This window comes from Saccopteryx bilineata, chromosome 1 (genome assembly GCF_036850765.1).
Source record: "Saccopteryx bilineata isolate mSacBil1 chromosome 1, mSacBil1_pri_phased_curated, whole genome shotgun sequence".
Taxonomy (NCBI): domain Eukaryota; kingdom Metazoa; phylum Chordata; class Mammalia; order Chiroptera; family Emballonuridae; genus Saccopteryx; species Saccopteryx bilineata.
Window position 1 is genome coordinate 179265119 of NC_089490.1, and position 22392 is coordinate 179287510.

The following is a 22392-nucleotide window of genomic DNA, read 5'->3' on the forward strand; positions in this document are numbered from 1 at the left end:
GAATCACAGAGCAGACTCACACTAAATTTGCCAGATCTCTAGAGGTTTTTAAGTGTTAAAAATGTGCTCCTTTTTTTTTTTGGAGTAAAGATATGAATTAACAGTGACAAAAAAATTATGTATTCCTGTGCTGACTATTATCTAACATTTATAGTTAAGTGGCTAGTTTTTTAGGGTTTTTTTATTGTTTTCATCTAAATGTTTACAACAGTGCAGCTGGCCAACTTTTATTTTTATAACCTGGTCTTTATGGACTCAGCTACAGCACCAAACTGAAATGTTGTCTTAGAAGAAAATGAAAATGGAATGGCATGTCTAGGTCTATTTATTTATTTTTGCTTTCCTCAGCAATCTGTGGAGGTGAGATTCGTAAAAATGAAGGACAGATTCAATCTCCTAATTATCCCGATGACTACAGACCAATGAAAGAATGTGTGTGGAGAATAACAGTGTCAGAAGACTACTATGTCGGACTGACCTTTCAGGCCTTTGAGGTAAAGTCTGTTAGGCAGTCTTCTCAGAGCATATACCCCATAAATGACAGTGGCATTTAAGGGGTTCCTCATTAAATAAGCAGTGAACCAGGGAATCAACTTTTTAATCAGTGGAGAAGCAAAGGATTGCCTATAAAATGTAACATCAAGAGCCAAAGCTTCCCCCCACCCCATATTTGCTCTTGTTGCAGACATTTTCAAGAAGATTAAAGTGAGTTTACATTATCTGTGCTATTTGAATTAGAATGTTTGAAGTACTGACAATAGCTTCTTTTGACAAATGTGCAGGCTTGTTTCACAAGACTGTTTGAAGGGTCCATTAAATAATAGAACTTTTATTTCTCTTCTAAACTAAGAGGTTAAAAGGTAGAGCGTCTTTTTTGTTGTTATTGTTGTTGGGGAAAAATCCATTTTTGCCATTATGCAGAAAATTGTTTATAACAGAAATAAGACTTTAAGTGTTGTTAGGAGCTTTTGACTTCATGAAAAATATTTATTGAGAAGAAGTCAGCACCAACATTGCATTTTTAGATGAGGGCAGGATAAACCAAAGGCCAGTCAGAATTCTGGAGCAAAGTCTGGGCCGCAAATCACCAAGCTGGCTCAAGTCATTTTTGTGGGAGTCAGAGGAACTGAGTTACAGGTTAGAAGTCAAGAGATGGGGGGAGTTATGAGGAACCCCAGAGTCTATGTATGTAGAATATCATTCTAGAAATTGAGAGCCCAAGTGAAGTGGGGAGGAATGATGAGATGGTGGTAGTAGGTCCAGACAGGGGCACCAGATGCCACAACCAGAGGCTATCACTTTAGAACAGTGGTCCCCAACCCCCGGGCCACAGACCGGTACTGGTCTGTGGGCCATTTGGTACCAGTCCACAGAGAAAGAATAAATAACTTACATTATTTCCGTTTTATTTATACTTAAGTCTGAATAATTGTTTTATTTTTTTTAAATGACCAGATTCCCTCTGTTACATCCATCTAAGACTCACTCTTGATGCTTGTCTTGGTCACGTGATACATTTTCCATCCCACCCTAAAGGCCGGTCCGTGAAAATATTTTCTGACATTAAACCAGTCCATGGCCCAAAAAAGGTTGGGGACCACTGCTTTAGAAGATTGATTCACTGTCCAAGAAATTAGAAGTCAGTAGAGAACCCAGTCCACTGCCGGGGTGTCCCTGTCCCCACAGCAGGAGCACCAGGGGAATCTAGGCTTTACTTACTCATATATCCAGGGAGCATTGCACCACCACCTGCAAGCTGTGTCATATATATTTTGATAGAGACTCATCTCTGTCTCTTTGCATGCACCATTTAATTTCCAACACATTTCTTTTATCATGAAAAAGTTATCTTTTCTGCTGTGATTATGATGTTTATGCCCTCAACAATTTTGCATTTTTGAAGATTATTTGATTCACACTTGCATTTTGTTATTTTAACGGATCAATAAGATTGTGAACATTATTCAGATTAGACCATTTTATTGTTAAGAGTAAACTAAAATTGGGTTGGATTCACCTGCTATTTAGAAAACAAAACAACTGGTTCATTGAAAAACTACCTAATAACCTCATTACTTGTACATTGTGATATTGTAAAAAGTAAGCAATGAATTGTCTTTCAAGATATAGTCCAATGTATTATAGATGTGATGTCAGAAAATGTATTTATTCCATGGATCTGAACACTGGGTAGTATCAAGGACAAATAGGAAAGACTTATATCTCAGGTACTTAGAGCCATGCCTAACACAGAGTAGTTACAGCCATACTTGTTGAGTGAGTAAATGAATAAATTATTACTAAGCTTTGGCATTGGGGAAAAGTCATGTCATAGTTTGGCTCACAGTACATTTTATTTATTATCTCTAGTTCCTTGTTCTTTCTTAATGTTGATTTATTTCCTTATGGTTTTTTCCTCCTTCATTTATATACTGGACATATTTGAATGTCTCATAGGCCTCTCATCTTTACATGACTAGAACGAAACCTTGATTGTGTTGTCTTACTCACTAACCCACTCTTCTTCAGTCTTCCTTACTTCACTATTACTCTTCCAGTGCAGCACTATTCACTCAAAGAATACCCTTCATTCTACATTTTCTTTTAAACTGCAAGACCAATCTATCAATATATTCCATTTATGTTTTTCTTCACAGTATGTCTCATATCTAACCACTTTACCCCTCCTTCCTGACCACCACTGTGTTCTCACCATCGCCCCTTCCCTTGGAGCTGGGTGATGGCCTCACATCAGTACCCTGCCCCTACTACCCTGATCTCCACAAGGCGAGAATGATACTTTTATAATGTAAGCGAGATCATAGCAGCACTCCGCTTAAATTCTTTCAGGGGTTTTCCGTTACACCTAAAATAAAATATAAATTTAATTATCCTGGACCAAGACAACCCATGATTTGTCCCCAAACTCCTTCTCCCTCTCATTGTGCCAGCTCTTCTGGGCCTTCCTTCTTTTCCTCAAAAATGCCAAGTTTACTCCCGTGTCACAGCATTGCTATTGATGTTCTTCTACTTCTAGAGCTTTCCTTTGTTCTCCTCTCTTAATTCAGATTTCTGCTAAATCATCAACCCTTTAAAAGGGCCTTGCCTGGTAACTCCATTTAAAATATTTTCTTACCGAAAGTTGTCTAGAAGCACTCTGTTTTATTTTAGTTCACTGCTCTTACATCTTTTGGAATTTGTTGTGGATTTGTTTATATGGTTATTGTCTGTCTCTCACTAAATATGACCATCAGAGGCTGGGAATCTTACCAGTCTTGTTAATCACTGTATCTTCACCACTTGATGCATATTCAATATTTGATAGTGGGAGGGATGAATAGATAGATGAATTATATGTGAGGGTGTGAGCACATAATGATTGGTGAGTGGAAATTAATATATCCTTTCTTTATCAGAGGTACGTAAGTTTCCACACAAAGGAAACAGGCCTGAATTGGTAAAAATGGTTAGGATTATGGAGGACCTACTATGGGTGTGACTGAATTTATCTAGAAATCCTGGGTTTTAAGAAATTCAGAAGTGACAAGGAATTTAGAGATTTCTTAATATGCCATCTAAATCTTTTTAGATTAGGGAACTGAATTTATGCCATTAACATAGTATCACACAAAGGAGCGCTAAACTAGCATTAAAACCAAGGTGCAGTCGATCTTCATTACTCACAGACTCTATATTTACAAATTCGCCTACTCACTAAAATTTATTTGTAACCTTCAAATCAATAATCACGCTGCTTTGTGCTATTCATAGACATGCACAGAACAGCAAAATATTTGAGTCATCTGATGTACACATTCCCAGCTTTGATGTGCCTTGTGGAGAAAATATATGTGTTAGATAAGCATCTTTCAGGCATGAGTTATAGTGCTTTTGGGCATGAGTTCAGTGTTAATAAATTGATGATATGTGTTAAGGTGCCTTTAAACAGAACCACACATAAAACAAGGCTTGTACTGAATGCTCGACAAAAAGTTTGCAGGAACCTAACCCAGTATTACTTCGGGAACAAGGTATCCACTAATTCAGTGGTTTTAGTAACTTTATAGAACTTAACTATCATGAATACCAAGAATTGATATCTATTTTAACTTGTTCTAGTGGTCATTAGGTGGTTTATTTCATTTAGTTACCTGTTTATATCAATTTATTTATGTTTACATAATATATATTTGATATACAGCTTATACATTTTATGTTGAAAATGATAATTTTTAGGAAGTCCTCACCAATCTTCAGTGTTTTATGGTTTTTTCAGTATTATTCACTGATACCAGTCTTTGCCAGTTTTCAAAAACTTTCTATTTTTGTAACTTTTTAATTTTCTGTGTTACTCTCTTCCCTTTCAGATAAACTTGTCCATTATTCTGTTGAAATCTACTATAAAGAATTTACTAGCTGTCCATTATTTATACCTTTTTTTGAATTCATGTCATGACTTTACCTTCCTACTGCTATTTAGATTTTAATGGAAGTACAGAAAGTCTAAACAAGTACTTTTGTTCATGAATCGCAGATGTCTTTGAGCAGGCGAGGACATTCTTTGGGGTTTATAGAATCCTGGGACCCTTTGGAAAGTGTTTACTTCTCTAGTTATTTAACTTCTCTGGTTACTGGTGGATTGCTTCTTAAGACTAGTGCTGAAGTGAGTGTGTGCATGCATGTAGATAATGTCTAAAGTCATCCTAGAGAGCCATCTTCTATTTGGCAACAGTGTTAGTTGTAAAGAAGCCTCTATACTACTATTTTACTGGAGCACTTTCAGTATGCAAAAACACTGAAGAGAAAAACTTTTGGAAGACTGGAAATGTTTACAGTAACAACTTTCAAGAAATGTTAATACAGCAGAAAAAATGAGAAATAAACTCAGAGCTTACTTATGTTTACATTGAAATCCCCACATTCATTAATTTAAGTGGGATTACGGTTGAGGTACTTGTCCATATTTCTCCACACTGATCTGATTATACTTTCCTCATGAAAACCGTAGACAGCCTGACCAGGCAGTGGCACAGTGGATAGAGCATTGGACTGGAACGCAGAGGACCAAGGTTCAAAACCCTGAAGTTGCTGACTTGAGCGCAGAGTCGCTGACTTGAACGTGGGATCATAGACATGACCCTGTGGTCGTTGGCTTGAGCCCAAAGGTCACTGGATTAAAGCTCAAGGTCACTGGCTTGAGCCCAGGTTACTGGCTTGGGCAAGAGATCACTGGCTCAGCAGGCCTCCCCTCCCCCCAGGCAAGGCACATATGAGAAAGCAATCAATGAACAACTAAGGAGCCACAATGAAGAATTGATGCTTCTCATCTCTCTCCCTTCCTGCCTGTCTGTCCCTGTCTGTCCCTCTTTCTCTGTCACACACACACACACACACACACACACACACACACACAGACATTTAATAGTCTTACCCATCATTGCTACATGCTGCAACATTCTAAATGATTTACAAAAGTTTTCATCTTGGTACTTTGTGGATTGCCCAACTAAAAGTAGTCCTTTAGTTCTTTTAAGTATTTTATATTAATTTAAATGAACTAGACTAATCTTTGTTAATGAACTAAGAAGCATAGACAGGAAGATCTTAAATAGTTAATGTTTCACATTTTTATGCTTCTGACATATTATCTATTTTAGGATGTTTGGCAAAGAATATATATTGGTTAATGACTCTAAAATAATTATATATATAAATATATATTTAAATACATTTATATTATATATAAAAAAGAATTTAGTAGCTCTTCAAAATTACAGTTTAAGCTTTAATTCTTCTCTGAAAGATTAGCAGGTGTTTGTTTCAATAATCTTGCCCACTGTCACACAATTCATAAATGATAGCACTGTGATTGAAACAAATCCCAGGGCCTGTGCACTTCTATGCCTAGGACCCGATAGGAAAAAGAAACACTGATATTTTTTTTTTTTTTTTTTTTTTTTTTTTTTTTTTTTTTTTTTATTTTTTTTTTAATAAATTTTTATTAATGGTAATGGGATGACATTAATAAATCAGGGTACATATATTCAAAGAAAACATGTCTAGGTTATTTTGTCATCAAATTATGTTGCAAACCCCTCGCCCAAAGTCAGATTGTCCTCCGTCACCCTCTATCTAGTTCTCTGTGCCCCTCCCCCTCCCCCTAACTCTCTCCCTCCCTCCCTCCCATGTCCTCCCTCCTCCCCCACCCTTGGTAACCACCACACTCTTGTCCATGTCTCTTAGTCTCATTTTTATGTTCCACCAATGTATGGAATCATGTATTTCTTGTTTTTTTCTGATTTGCTTATTTCACTCCTTATAATGTTATCAAGATCCCACCATTTTGCTGTAAATGATCTGATGTCATCATTTCTTATGGCTGAGTAGTATTCCATAGTGTATATGTGCCACATCTTCTTTATCCAGTCTTCTATTGAAGGGCTTTTTGGTTGTTTCCATGTCTTGGCCACTGTGAACAGTGCTGCAATGAACATGGGGCTACATGTGTCTTCACGTATCAATGTTTCTGAGGTTTTGGGGTATATACCCAGTAGAGGGATTGCTGGGTCATAAGGTAGTTCTATTTGTAGTTTTTTGAGGAACCACCATACTTTCCTCCATAATGGTTGTACTACTTTACAGTCCCACCAACAGTGAATGAGGGTTCCTTTTTCTCCACAGCCTCTCCAACATTTGCTATTACCCGTCTTGTTGATAATAGCTAATCTAACAGGAGTGAGGTGGTATCTCATTGTAGTTTTGATTTGCAAGAAACACTGATATTTTCTCATAGCTTTAAATCCTTTCCCTTCATAACATTCTTCATTTATACTTTTATACTTTTGTATTGTTTAATCAGCATATGTGTCAGTCAGGAATATGTCTGTTTTATGCACCAATCTTTACACATTGTCAAGAGTATATTATCTGACCATAGTAGGTTTTTAATAAATACAAACTAAATTTATAAGTACTTTAAAAATAATTGTGTCATGAAAGAAAAATATTAAGTGGCAGCATTTAAAATCGTGAGTTACATAAAAATTGACCTAGCCTGACTAGGCAGTGGCACAGTGAATGGAGTGTTGGACTGGGATGTGGAGGAGTCAGGTTTGAAACCCCGAGGTCACCAGCTTGAGCGTGGGCTCATCTGGTATGAGCACAGCTCACCAGCTTGAACCCAGGGTTGCTGGCTTGAGTAAGGGATCACTCAGTCTGCTGTAGTCCCCTGGTTAAGACATGTACAGTGTGTCCATAAAGTCATGGTGCACTTTTGACCGGTCACAGGAGAGCAACAAAAGAAGATAGAAATGTGAAATCTGCACCAAATAAAAGGAAAACCCTCCCAGTTTCTATAGGATGATGTGGCAGCATGTGCGCATGCGCAGATGATGACGTAACACCGTGTATACAGCGGAGCAGCCCATGGCCATGCCAGTCGAGATGTGGACGGTACAGAGGAAAGTTCAGTGTGTTCTGTGGCTCACTAAATTCGAATCTGTGACCAAAGTGCACCGTGAGTTTCGGCACGTTTATAATGAAGCACCACCACATAGGAATAACATTACTCGGTGGGATAAGCAGTTGAAGGAAACCAGCAGTTTGGTGGAGAAACCCCGTTCTGGTAGGCCATCAGTCAGTGATGAGTCTGTAGAGGCTATACAGGATAGCTACCTAAGGAGCCTTAAAAAATCTGTGTGTGAGCCCACATCGAACTGCACTGAATAGGTATGAAACTGGAAGAGTTTTCCTTTTATTTGGTGCAGATTTCACATTTCTATCATCTTTTCTTGTTTTCCTGTGACCAGTCAAACGTGCACCATGACTTTACGGACACACTGTATGAGAAAGCAATCAATGAGCAGCTAACGTGCTGCAACAAAAGTTGATGCTTCTCACCTCTCTCCCTTCCTGTCTGTCTGTCCCTTTCTGTCTCTCTCTGTCTCTGTTAAAATAAATAAATAAATAAATAAATAAAATTGACTTAACCTAGATTTATGATTTTGACTTTCACATGTTGAGAATATTTTTTCCTTCTCCTTTTCTGAGCTGTAATTATGTATGTGTTAATTTTAATTAAAATTAAATAGTAATAAAATACTACTATTGAATGATAAAATGTTAAGTATGATAATAGTATATTTAAAAACAATGATTGTGAAGCTTTTTGTCTTTTATTAAATTCTTTTTGTTGATAGAATTATTTATTAGACTTTACTGGATTTTTCTTATTATTAAAATTAATTAATTTTTAGTGATTAATGCTAATTTATATTGTTTTTGTTAATCATACTTTAACACATTTGCCCAAAGCAAAGAATAATTACTTTAGCATTGTTCCAAATGTATAGAATCTTATCGGATATTATCTATAAAAGTTTCATCATTTAGGTAGTTGATTGCATTAATTATAGTTTGAACCTACACACTGAAAGTCATAGGAGAAGGTACTTTGTTATTGTAAAGTAGACATAGCAAAGAATTTACCATAATAACTATTTGTAAGTGTGTAGTTCAGTAGCATCAAGTACGTTTGCACTGCTGTGTGTCCATCACACAGCCCCTCTCCAGAACTCTTCTTCTTGCAAAAGCTCTATACCCAATAAACATCTGTCCTTTCTCCCTACCACCAGCCCTTGACAACCACCCTTCTAGTGTCTGTCTCTCTGATTTTGCCTACTCTAGGTACTTAATGTAAGTGGAATCATACAATTTTTGCCATTTTTATTAATTTATTTTTAAAATTTATTGTGTTGACATGATTTCAAGTATACAACTCAGCATAATAACACCATCTACATACTGCCTATGCTCCTCCATGCCCCATACGAAGTCTCTTTTTACTACCCCTTGCTTCCCTTCCCATTGCCTCCCTCCCCTGCCTCCACTCTCCCTTCCCTCTGACAACTGCTAATCTGTTGTCTGTACATATATGTTATCTGTATATATATGTGTATATATATACAGTGTGTCCATAAAGTCATGGTGCACTTTTGACTGGTCACAGGAAAGCAACAAAGACGATAGAAATGTGAAATCTGCACCAAATAAAAGGAAAACCCTCCCAGTTTCATACCTATTCAGTGCAGTTTGATGTGGGCTCATGCACAGATTTTTAGGGCTCCTTAGGTAGCTACCCCGAATAGCCTCTACAGACTCGTCACTGACTGATGGCCTACCAGAACGAGGTTTCTCCACCAAACTGCTGGTTTCCTTCAACTGCTTATCCCACCGAGTAATGTTATTCCTATGTGGTGGCGCTTCGTTATAAACGCGCCGATATTCACATTGCACTTTGGTCACGGATTTGAATTTAGTGAGCCACAGAACACACTGAACTTTCCTCTGTACCGTCCACATCTCGACTGGCATGGCCGTGGGCTGCTCCTCTGTATACATGGTGTTATGTCATCATCTGCGCATGCGCACATGCTGCCACATCATCCTACAGAAACCGGGAGGATTTTCCTTTTATTTGGTGCAGATTTCACATTTCTATCGTCTTTTGCTGCTTTCCTGTGACCAGTCAAAAGTGCACCATGACTTTATGGACACACTGTGTGTATGTGTGTGTATTGGCTATATTGTATTGGCTAATAATCCCTTCACCTTCTTTGATCCAGTCCCCTCTCCCCTCTTTCCTGACAACTATCCATCTTTTTCTTGTGACCCTGTCTCTATTTCAATTTTGTTCCTCAGTTTATTGTGTTCATTGGGTTCCACATTATAAGTGAGATCCTATGGTATTTGTCTTTCTCAGCCTGGCTTATTTCACTTAGCGTAATAATCTCCAGGTCCATCCATGCTGTTGCAAAAAATAAGATTTCCTTCTCTTTTTATGGCCATGTTATATTCGTAAATGTACCACAGCTTTTTAATCCACTCGTCCACTGATGGACACTTAGGCTGTTTCCAGATCTTAGCTATTGTAAATAATACTGCAGTGAACATGAGGGTGCATATCTCCTTTTGAATTAGTGTTTTGAAATTTTTAGGATATATTACTTTTTTGTGACTGGCTTAATTTACCTAGTGTAATATCCTCAAGGTTCATCCATGTTGTGGCACATGAAAGGATTTTCTCCCTTTTTATTATGAATAATTATTCCATTGCATGTACACACCACCTTTGTTTATCCATTCATCCATTGATATTTGGATTGCTTCCACCTTCTGACTATTGTGAATGAAACTGCTATAAACACTGCAGGTACCTCTTCAGAACACTGCTTTCAGTTTTGGGGGTATATACCTAGAAGTAGGGTTCCTGGATCATATGGAAATTCTATTTTTAGTTTTCCAGGGAGTACAGGAGAGCCTCTGTTGAAACTATTATTTAGAAATTTTGAAGTTCTCAGAGCTTTTTACAAAATAGGTATTGCATAGTAGATGTTTTTGCAGTGTTATGTTTTCTTGGAAGTTTGGTTAGAAAACAGAGGCAAAGTCTATGCCTGGGCATGGTTCCTTCCTCCCATCTGGCTGTTCTTCAGTGTGAGAGCTCACTCACAGGCACCGACCACATTGCTTTGCACTGGTTGGCCGTTTTAGAATGAGAGGCTGACCACTTTCGGTACCTCTAACTGATTTTAGTTCTTGCTACATAGAAATCACTAGGCTTTATTCATGCCTCCTCTCTAACCTACCAGTAAAGGCATGAGCCTGCACTTAGTAACGAAATGTCATATTAATCCCTTCTGGCTCATCTATACACTTGTTCTTCCCTCTTTGTGTATCTGTATCTACTTCCAATATCACTTAAATATCAGTTTTCTTAAAATGTTTAAAGCTTAATGTCACTTTCATTATATTCTCTATGTATATGTTAGGTCTGTTTACATAGAGATAAACTTGGCCACATTCATGTATGGCTGATGCTCTGATTACTTTAAAGTCTGTAATAATTTTTATATGTGTAATTGTGCATGACATTGCATTCGGGTCCCATACCTATGAACTGTGTCCATGCTTTAACTCAAAAAGAAATTGCCTTTTCTTTTTTTCTTTTTTCTTTTTATTTATTTTTTATAAATCATTTTTCATGGAGCTTAAGGTTCCTGGCATAACATTCTGGACTTACTTTTTAGCTTCAACCATATTTATATCTATCCATCTGCACATTACTGGAGTAATTGCTGTAATTAGAGAAAATGTTACACAAATGACATAAATAAAAAAAACTAAAACTTTCCTTTGTGATCACCATCATTACTTTTATGGAGATATAGTTAAAGAGGTATAATCATTACTAACACTCATATAGCAGATTCATTGTGCTGGCATCGCAATTAAGATTAATTCAGTTAAACTGGAAAAATATGTTAATAAACATCATGGAGGCCATTAAAATATATCTAAGATAGTTGTTGAATGGATAATGCATTTCTGAATATCATAAATTCATATCTCTGAGACACATTTCATTTTCTAAGCAGTTCAACAACTATAACATTTACTACATGAAAATACAGTGCATATTTTTATTGTATTATCCTAATACTGTGTGCATAATATTTACTATATAATATGGAATTAATAAATAGGTTCTAGTAGAATTAATTTTAAATTTGATCATTGTTATGCATTTTACCCAGGAAATATTTATCCTTGTGTATCATATAAAATATTTAAACTCACAATTTTTACTAAGTAACCAGTGAGTATTCTTTAAATTAAAATTTAAAGTGATCTATTATATATCTGTTAAAAGAACAGATTGAGTTTTATTTATAGGGAAATATCTATTATCCTCTTTTCTTTTAATCACTGAGGAAATAAAATATTTGTTTCATTTTCAATGGTACTTTGTTTTCTCCCTTGTTAGTACTCCAATTTTTAAAAGCAGTAAGTTCCTCAAAATAATAATTTAAAAACTTCTTTTTCTTTTAAGTGAGAGGAGGGGAGATAGACTCTTGCATATGCCCTGACCGTGATCCACTGGCAACCCCCTCTGGGGCCTGATGCTGGGGTCAACCAAGCTATCCTCAGCAGCCCAAGGTTGACACCCAGACTAACCAAACCACTGGCTGCAGGATGGGAGGAGGGAGAGAAGGGAGAGAGAGAGAGAGAGAGAGAGAGAGAGAGAGAGAGAGAGAGGAAAAGAAGCAGATGGTTACTTCTCATGACTGCCCTGACCTCACTTCTCATGTGTACTTTGACCAGCGATCAAACCCAGGACCTTCCCCTGGGCTGACTTTCTATCCACTGAGCCAACTGGCCAGAGCCTAAAAAGGCTTTTTAATTAATCTTTTAAATTTTTATTCTGTACTGTAATTTTGCTTTTATTAATTGACCTTCTATTACAAGGAGTTTCTTCCTTCATTTTGTGATCTCTCTTCTTTTCCTGTTCTAACTCATTCTTTCCCCCCTCTTTTCAATATGATCATGAGTCAGGAGCAGTTCATTCTGTGCTGCTCCAAGCAGGTGAGGGTCGGAGGGCTTACTGAGGTGTTGGGTTATTTTTCCTACAGTTTTGCCACTTGCCCAGTGTTGCTTGTTCTTTTATCAAATCCTCTACCTTGAGAGTTTTAGGTCTTATTTTATGTTTCCTTGACTGAAGAGCAGCCTTTGGCCACCTGGAAATGGTCTCCTATTTATAGAGAACTTTGGTTTTGAAAGGAGTATACTAAAGACTAATAGAAGAGGGTGTATATATAGCTGGTCAGATTGGCCTGGCCATCCCTAGGGACTGTTGCTGGTGCCACTGCTACCTGTCCCTCACCAGCTCTCTATTTAAAAGCTACAGTAAAAAAAATTGTGAAATATTCTTTATAATTAATATTTTCCATTCATCCCTATAATTTCACACCCAAACATTTTGAGGAAAAGTTTGGATTTATGACTCAAACATAATTAATGAGCCTGATAGAGCAACCTTCACACCTCCTACTGCCTTCTCTTTGCTCTTATTTCAATGCATAGTTTTCCATAGAATTTATTACTTTCTAATGGTTTATGATGTGTTTCCTGTGGCTTGTTCCTTTGCTGTCTGCCCATTGGTAGCATCCAAGCTGCAGAAGGGCCAGTCCCTGTTATTTTGCTGAATGGTGCACACCCAGCAGTGAGGAGAGTGCCGAACACAGAGTAGGTACTAACTGCTGAAGGGATGAAGGACTCCTGACTGTGGTTGGACTGACATACTGTCAAAAGATAGGATACTTTTCGTGATTCTCTAGCTTCACACATCTAATAAGCAGTTGACCTGATTAAACTTCCGGGCTAGTGCCTCTTTTCTATGAAAAAATAAAAAGCATGAACTTTATTTAGAAATTGTCTCATAGCTTTTAAAACAGTTTGTAGATTTTGGCTCTGTTGTTTTTTAGTAGTTCGGGGCAAAAACATAGGTCTAGGAACTTATAGTTTTCCAAAAGCTCCATAGGCCAATAGGCTGACCTGACATTTGCCTTTAGTTTTTTAAGCTGGTATGAGTTCTGCCAGCTCGTATGGGTTGAGGAGAGCATGCTGAGGTAACAGGACATGTCTAAACCAGCCATGGTACTTGGAGAAAGGGCAAGCCAGTCTGATTCTACAATAGAGTGGTCTTTCTACACGTAGCTATGCTAACTATCAGTAAAGAGTGCCGTAGACTAGGAAGTAATGTAATCCATACTGTCCAATTTCCTCCAAAAAATAAATCTATAACCTAAAACAGTGCAATATTTGCTGATAGAATTTGAATGCAGCTTTTCTATGAATAGAATAATGATTTTCTTGATGAATGATGGACAATCTTGATAACTACATTTCTGAGAAGATTTCACATTACTTTTAGCATGATATGACCCAGATCATTTTAAGTATGGTTATGTTTTTAGTTCTATTTTTTAAGAATTACCACTTGTATTTTAATTTTCTTTTACACAGCAGTTAACTTTTGTTGATCCGAATGCACGTGGCTATACTGTTCTGTAGATTTGTTTTTTATCTCCCTATATTTACCAGAAGAATACATTCTTTATTCATAGGCAGTGTAGATATTTCCATGCACACATGCAAGAAATGTTCTCGTTTGATATAAATAATCTGTTATATGACTATATCAGCATTATGACACTGAGAATACATAATAATCTGTCTATAGAAATTGTTTTATCTATTTATGGTGTGTGTGTGTGTGTGTGTGTGTGTGTGTGTGTGTATATATATATTCACCTGTTTTTTCTCTTTCAGATTGAAAGACATGACAACTGTGCCTATGACTACCTTGAAGTTCGAGATGGAACCAATGAGAATAGCCCTTTAATAGGGCGTTTCTGTGGTTATGATAAGCCTGAAGATATCAGATCTACCTCCAATACCTTGTGGATGAAGTTTGTTTCTGATGGAACTGTGAACAAGGCGGGATTTGCTGCTAACTTTTTTAAAGGTAATTTGAAATAATTTGGAACGTGGGATTTCCCTTGTCAGGGATAAATATGATATTTAGCTTTGAGGTAATGGGAGTAAAGTTTTATTGAAAGTTGAAATATGCAGTGTTCATAAGGGGGTTTGGGTGAGTTTCTGTGGAAAAGGTTATTAGTAAAATAGTGGAATTTTAGACTTTGTAGCACCGAGTAGGAGTCCCATTAGGATATTCTATAATTTTCTTAAATGAAATAGACAAAGCAAAGTCCAGAAAAGGATAGATAGACTGGGAGAAAATATTTGCAATATAGACAAGATTCAGAATGGCTTTTACTACATTGTAAATAATTTATGGCCTCCTGAGTAGACTACCTAAAATGTCTGGGTTTTTTTTTACAAAGACTTATTACCGATCTGATACTTAAAATTTACTTTTTTATAAAGAGTTATTACTGATAAGCCTTAATTTTGAGTTTATATAACTAAATTTTAGTTTATTTTTATGTCCCATATTTGGTGTGTATTAGTAAAGTAAAAGAAAATATTTTATGCGAATAGTAACATCAAATGTGTATTTAGAAAATTTATAGGCACTTATGTTAGCCATGTCATTGTAGAATAAATTCTATTCTAGAAGAGAAAATATTTTTCCTCTATTGATTTTTATACGGTAAGTGATGAATTCAGTTGTGTATGTCAAAATTTAGTATGTTAGTATCTATTGTTTTCATTATTTTTAATTGAATTTATTTGGGTGACATTGTTTCATAAAACCATACAGACTTCATGTATACCACTCTACAGACATCTGCACTCTGCATTGGATGCCTATCGCCCAGAGTCAAGTCCCCTCCCGTCCCCACTTATCCCCCTTCGCCCACCTCCACTCACCTGTCCTTATCCTCTGGCTATCACTACATGTTGTTTGTGTCTGTGTTAAATATATATTTGTTTGTTTAATCCCTTCATCTTCTTTCATCTTGCCCCTAACCCCTTCCTCTCTGACAGCTGTTCATTATTTAAAGAACAACAATATAATGAGTTTTTCCTAAGAGTTACTTAGGTGTTCTTCATATGAATTGAAAGGCAGAAAACCTTGAAACTTTTACTATAGGTATTCAAAGTATTTACTAAAGTGTACATTTATATGCTTTAAATTTTCTGTATGTGTTATAGTTTATGATAGAAGAAACATAGTATCAAGATTCTCTCATGTGATATTAATATATTTGGTTATCAAAAATGCTTAGTGTTTTGCTGATGTATAATTTTTCCAGAGAATATTGTTTGCTAATTTCCTAACTCACAATAGGTTATACCTGAAAAATGAGATTATAGAGTAGCTTTTTTAAAAGCTCATATATATTTTTTAAAGTAGTATATATTTTCATGTATATTTTTTATGTTTCCATATAAAATTAAAGTAGTACATATATTTATTTATAAAAATATGGTATTATTATATTTCCTGGATAATATGCTTATAATAAAAAAACTGAATGCTTTTAAAGAGGTCTAGTAAGTTTCTAAGTTTTTTCTTTTTAATTTATATTCACCATAATATATTTTTTTAAAAGCATTTTTTAGACTCTCTAGCAAACTATACTATGAAATCAACAGGTAAAGCTGTGGTTTTTTTTTTTTTTTTTCAATAAGTTTTTCTGTTTTATTCTGAAAAATCTCTAGGCTTTAATAATCCCCTTTGACCTTAAATCCAGAAAATACACATACTGTGTTGAGATAAGGCGATTTTCAGCTGGCCTTGCTCCAGGTTTTCGACACTTCTCTTGGTTCTTACATGTCCTTAGGTTGCAGTGACATGAATTCCTGTTTTTCATCCATCAAGGGCTTGCAAATTGTTCCTGCTCCTTTGTTGAAGCAATTGTCTGTTATATTCAGAGCTATTGAGCATATCACATTTTCAAAACGTTTTACACCTTAGTATATAAAAACAAAGCACTCCAATGGTTCTCTAACTCTCTCCATCTGTATAGAGGAGGACGAGTGTGCCAAGCCGGACCGCGGGGGCTGTGAGCAGCGCTGTCTGAACTCGCTGGGCAGCTATCAGTGTGCGTGTGAGCCCGGCTATGAGCTGGGGCCAGATAAACGGAGCTGCGAAGGTACAACTGGACTTGCACTTGGCTTTCTGTGCCTGAAGTCTCATTCTTTCTCTCCTTCTGCTTCCCTCTTCCTTACCTATGAGACTCAATTTATAGTCACAGCTAATGTGCAACTGCCTGGGTTCTCACTATAAAATCAGTCAGTTCCTCCTTTGATTACCATCAAGGCCAATTATCTGTCTATCTATCTATCTATCTATCTATCTATCTGGCTTATCTATCTACTTATCTAATATATTTCTATTTTTATCTCTCTCTAGACCAGTTTTTTATCCATCTAGCCATATTCTGTCATTTACTTTTTTCTTAACATAATTTATGCATGCACCTCCCTTATTAAACTGCAGAGTCCTTATTCTGAATTATCTTTATACTTCAAGCATCTAGACGTAGCACCGTAATATATAGAGCAGGAACTTAATGCATTTTATTAATAAAAGATTTAGAAACAAAGGCATTTTGTTATGCTTTCTACATTTCGTCTGTAAGTCTAAGATGAGATTTCTTGTACAGGGTTTTGTTACAATGTCCTGTGATCTCTTCCTTTGGAATTTAAATCGGACTCAATTCCGTTTCCCTGTTCCAAACTAAAGGCCCCATACTCGAATAACAGACAGAATATGTAAACTGATCTGCCTTCCTCCATTCTATTTTTCATTTATTCCCCTCTGAAATTTTCTACCAAAATCATTTTTATAGAACTTGTAGCACTTTAACATTGTTGATATTTTTGTATTTATTAAGGTTTCTTTTGGTGTTTCCCACACAAGTGTAAGCTGGCGACCTATGAGCACCTTGTTCTCTACTGGATCTCTAATAAAGGACATCATAAGTGGCAAAGGTGGCAGCACTATTTGCTTAATGAATAAATGCCATACCCCAGCTGACCTATTTATAAAGATAAGGGATTCCCTCTTTCTTCTTAAAAGTTTAAGCGTAAGAGATACATATAAAAATAAAGATACATATACAGGGTGGGGCAGAGTAGGTTTACAGTTTGTATGGAATATAATACAATAATGAATAAATAATAATATAAGAATAAACTTTTACATACTCATAACTGTAAATATGTAAATATACACACACAAGGCAATTAAAGCATAGAACTATTACTTTAGATAACTCTTGACTCCCTAAGAATTAATTGTAAACCATATACAGTGTAAGTTGTTTTTATTCAGCTTTCTCTTGGATACTCTGATTTTGTTAAACTACCTTAAATAAATTTATAAAATAAACTATCTTTCAATAAGGAAAAGAGGTAACATGACTATTACCTCTTTTAACTAGATTATCTAATAGGGAAAGAAAACCAGCTATTAAATGGAGTTTTTGGAACAACTATGTTCTATTTATAATAGTTTATCTTGCCTGCTCGTCAGGCAACTTTTTCCAAAAGAGTGTTGGAAAAAAAGAGTTTAAAGTAATATAAACAATTGAGTTTGTTCCTACTGTGTCAGACTAGATGTGCTTTACATGTATCTTTTCATTGATTCTCACAATTATCAGGTGGTGTAGTATTATTATATCCATTTAAGGCAGCGGTTCTCAACCTGTGGGTCGCGACCTCGGTGGGGGGTCGAACGACCAAAATGCTTAAGCAACCCTGTGTTTTGGTCCTTCGACCCCCACCGGGGTCGCAACCCACAGATTGAGAACCGCTGATTTAAGGGATAAGGATACTGATACCCAGTTTTTTTTTGTATTGGTCACCCAACTTTAAAATGATCTCAAATGTTGTAGTACAACCATACTTTTCTAGACTCTAAAGCTACAAAATATCTGTTGATAAGTGGGGCTAGATGGTTAAAATAGGTGTACTACAGTCTAAGCAACAGAGACTGTAGCCTCTAGATTTGAAAAATTTGGAAGGTGGTTGAAATTTAATGCCTGAGATGTTTGGTTATCAATGGGAAGGCGTGAAGACAGGGATGACTTTGTTAAGAGAAAACCCTTTTTTTTTTTCTTCTAGCGGCTTGTGGCGGACTTCTTACCAAACTTAATGGCACCATAACCACTCCAGGCTGGCCCAAGGAGTACCCTCCTAATAAAAACTGCGTGTGGCAAGTGGTTGCACCAACCCAGTACAGAATTTCTATGAAGTTTGAGTTTTTTGAATTGGAGGGCAATGAAGTAAGTTAACAATAATAAATATACTTTTTTCCTATTGTGTTTTGGGAATTCCTGGGGCAAATTGATAAACTAAAAATATAAAGGAAGAATGCATTTCAGTGATACAACAGTATAGATGTTAGTCTTTTTTTGCTCTACTGCTCATTTAGGCAACTGCTATAATTCCTGTTGCACTGGATAATATTTTAGACAGTTTCTGGGAGACTGAAAATTACTCTGATGGAGTTTTTATTTAGTGTATTAATATACAGCATGTTTTTGAATCATTAAAGAACTATGAAAATAATTAGAATCAGCTTCACATATATGTCACATAGGCTTTCTAAAAAATACAGTAAAATCTACTGGTTAAGTCATAACAAAAATATTCTTTTGAGAGAACCTAGTATATTTGACTTGTGGAAATAAATATGTTTTTATTATATAAGTAGTTTTTATTATGAATGTGCTCATGGCTCACAAATAAGGAAAGAGTATAACTTTACCCTCAATAAAAGATGCATTTAGTTGATACTATCTTTGATTTACAAAATTAATATTTTTAGCCTAAATAAAAAGATTTATTTATTGATACTATATTTCCTTTACAAAAGTTTACTATAATAAAGTAGAGTTTTCCATCAGGTGACCACATTTAAACAAGTGAGATAATTTATTTGAAAGACACTTCTGCACCTTTTTAAATCTCTTATTAATGACTTTGAGGTTAAAAAAAGAAAGCAGACTTTTAATTTCCCTAAAGGAAATTAAAGTCTAAAATGTGATAAATTTATGTATTTCAGACAATTGTGGAATTTCAGGTCTCAGTGGACATTCTGAGATGGAAAAGGCCACAATTTATATTTATAACATACTTTATTCACATGGAATATCATTTTCTTTTAGTATTATCTGAAATTTGAAGAAACTTTAAAATGAAGAAAATAACTTTTATAGTATTTTTAGAAGAGCTTTCATGTGAGTGACACTTTTTGAAAACAGGTGATCCCTACTTGTTCTGTGGTTTGATATGAACTTTGTGTTGAATAACTTCTATTTTCTCAGTTTTTCGTAAAGCTGTTAGTTGTGGCAGATAGGACATTTTAATTCATTAATTGATAGATGTTCCTAAGAAGGCTAGAAGTTTATATTGAGGAGAAAGGAGAGTAGATAGCTTTAAATAAATTGTGGTCCAGAATGATTTTTCTCATGGCAGTGGTCTTTATTCATGGAAGGAACCTTTATAAACTCTGTAACATATCCCACAATTCTTAAACTTATAATGATGTTCTTATGTGGGCAGCTGTTACAGTCTGTGTATTTTCATAGTTTGACATCTTAGGTATTTAATATAAAGACATGATTTTTAAAACTTGACCTTTAGAATACTGAGTTAAGTTAAACTTGGTTATTTTATTCATTAAATTGATAGCCAAAAGGATAGGCAATGTCAATGTCAAACAACTTTAGCCTTGGAAACTTTCTCCTATCCTATGTTAGAGCCCTGTCCAAACAAAAGTTGCAGTTGTGGCCTGACCTGTGGTGGCGCAGTGGATAAAGTGTCGACCTGGATCACTGAGGTCGCTGGTTCAAAACCCTGCACTTGCCTGGTCAAGGCACATATGGAAGTTGATGCTTCCTGCTCCTCCCCTTTCTCTCTTTCTCTCACTCTCTCTCCTCTCTAAAATGAATAAATAAAAAGAATTTTTTTTAAGTTGCAGTTGTAGCAGAGTAGATAGAAAATGAAAACTTATTTCATTTTTCCTAGCAACATTTTGATAATTTTTAAAAATTTTATTTAGAAGATTAAATTTAACAGGGTAACTTTGATCAATAAGAGTACATAGGTTTCAAGTAAACATTTCCATAGCATTTGAACTGTTGATTCTGTTGTATTTCCATCACCTTATATTTGTCCCTCTTTACACCCTCCTCCCATCCCCTCCTCCCATCCTCCTCCACCTGGTAACCACTTCCCTTTTATCTATGTGATTGCTGGGTCATATGGTAGTTCTATTCTTAATTTTTTGAGGAACCACCATACTTTCTCCCATAATGGTTGCACTAATTTGCATTCCCACCAGTAGTGGATGAGGGTTCCTTTTTCTCCACAGCCTCACCAACACTTGTTATTACCTGTCTTGTTAATAATAGCCAATCTAACAGGTGTGAGGTGGTATCTCATTGTAGTTTTGATTTGCATTTCTCAAACAGCTAGTGAAGATGAGCTTCTTTTCATATATCTGTTGGTCATTTGTAAGTCCTCTTGTAAGAAGTGTCTGTTCGGTTTCTCTCCTCATTTTTTAATTGAATTGTTTGCTTCTTTGTTGCTGAGCTTTGTGAATTCTTTGCATATTTTGGATATTAACCCCTTATTGGAGCTGTTGTTTGCAAATATCATCTCCCATTTAGTTGGTTGCCTATTTGTTTTGTCAGTTTCTTTTGCTGTGCAGAAGTTTTAGTTTGATATAGTCCCACTCAATTATTTTTGCCTTTACTTCCCTCTCTTGCTTTCACTGCATCCCAGAAATTTTGGTATGTCATATTATCATTTTCCTTTGTCTATGTATTAGCTTTTGATCTCTGCTTTTATTTCTTCTTTGGCCCAGTCATTTTTTAGAAATATGTTGTTTAATTTCCACATTTTTATGGGTTTTGTACTTCCTTGTTGCAGTTGAATTCTAATTTCAAAGTCTTATGGTCATAAAATATGCTTGGTATAATTTCAATCTTCCTGAATTTGTTGATGTTAGTTTTGTGGCCCAATGTGTGGTCTATCCTTGAGAATGTTCCATGCACACTGGGAAAGAGTATATAATTTGACATTTTGTAATGAAGTGTCCTGCAAATGTCTGTTATGTCCATTTGTTCCTGTGTGTCATTTAGGCTAATATTTTTTTATTGATTTTCTGTGTGGATGATCTATCAAATGGTGTATTGAAATCTCCAGGTATGATAGTGCTTTTGTCTGCTTCTATTTTTAGATGTTAGAAGATGTCTTATATATAAGGGCTACCGGAAAGTTCTGTCCGTTTCTATCACAACAAGTTTCGACACGTAAGCACATGTTTATTTGGCGCATGTGTGCCTCTCTATTTTTATCACTTAATGTATCCATACTGATGTAGCAAATTAACTAAAACAAAGTTGATTCACATTAGTCTTATGTGTGAAGCGATAGTGTACCCATGGCTACTGATAAAGTTCATTTACGCCACTGTATTGTATACAAATTTCAACAAGGAAGAAATGCTACAGAAGCATGTAGAAATTTATTAAAAGTGTTTGGTGAAGGTACAGTTTCTGATAGGACATGCAGAAGATGGTTCGAAAAATTCAAAACAGGTGATTTCAACCTTTCTGATAAGCAATGTTCTGGGCGACCATCTTTGATTGATGATGATGTTAAGACCATGTTGGAGCAAGATCCTTTTCTGACAGCATCAGAGATCACAGAAAGGCTTAATTCAGCTCAGCAAACCATTTCGGACCATATTCGGAAGATAGGATTGGTGTGGAAATATATTATTTAATAAAGTTTATTGACGGTAAGAAAAATTTGTATTTTGTTTTATTCCAAAAACGGACAGAACTTTCTGGTAGACCTTATATTTTGATGCACCCTGGTTTGGTGCATATATACCAAGAAGTGTTATGTCTTCTTGCTACAGTGTCTCCTTTATCAATATAAAATGCCCATCTTTGTCTCTGGTTACCTTTGTTGTCTTGAAGTCAGCGTTGTTGCTATGAGTAGGAATACACCTGATTTTCTTTGGGTATTATTTGCTTGGAGAATTGTTTTCCAACCTTTCATTTT

General features: G+C 35.8%; 1 protein-coding gene across 2 annotated transcripts in view; it reads left to right on the forward strand.

The window, feature by feature from the left end:
* The window catches only part of TLL1 (tolloid like 1), a 190223-nt gene that overhangs the window by 127745 nt on the left and 40086 nt on the right, over nucleotides 1-22392 (forward strand). For both annotated transcript variants that reach the window (XM_066280266.1, XM_066280275.1), the window contains exons 12-15: nucleotides 349-494; nucleotides 14167-14362; nucleotides 16335-16460; nucleotides 18436-18596. In XM_066280266.1, coding sequence (XP_066136363.1) covers nucleotides 349-494; nucleotides 14167-14362; nucleotides 16335-16460; nucleotides 18436-18596 — 629 coding nt within the window. The remainder of the gene's footprint in view (nucleotides 1-348; nucleotides 495-14166; nucleotides 14363-16334; nucleotides 16461-18435; nucleotides 18597-22392) is intronic.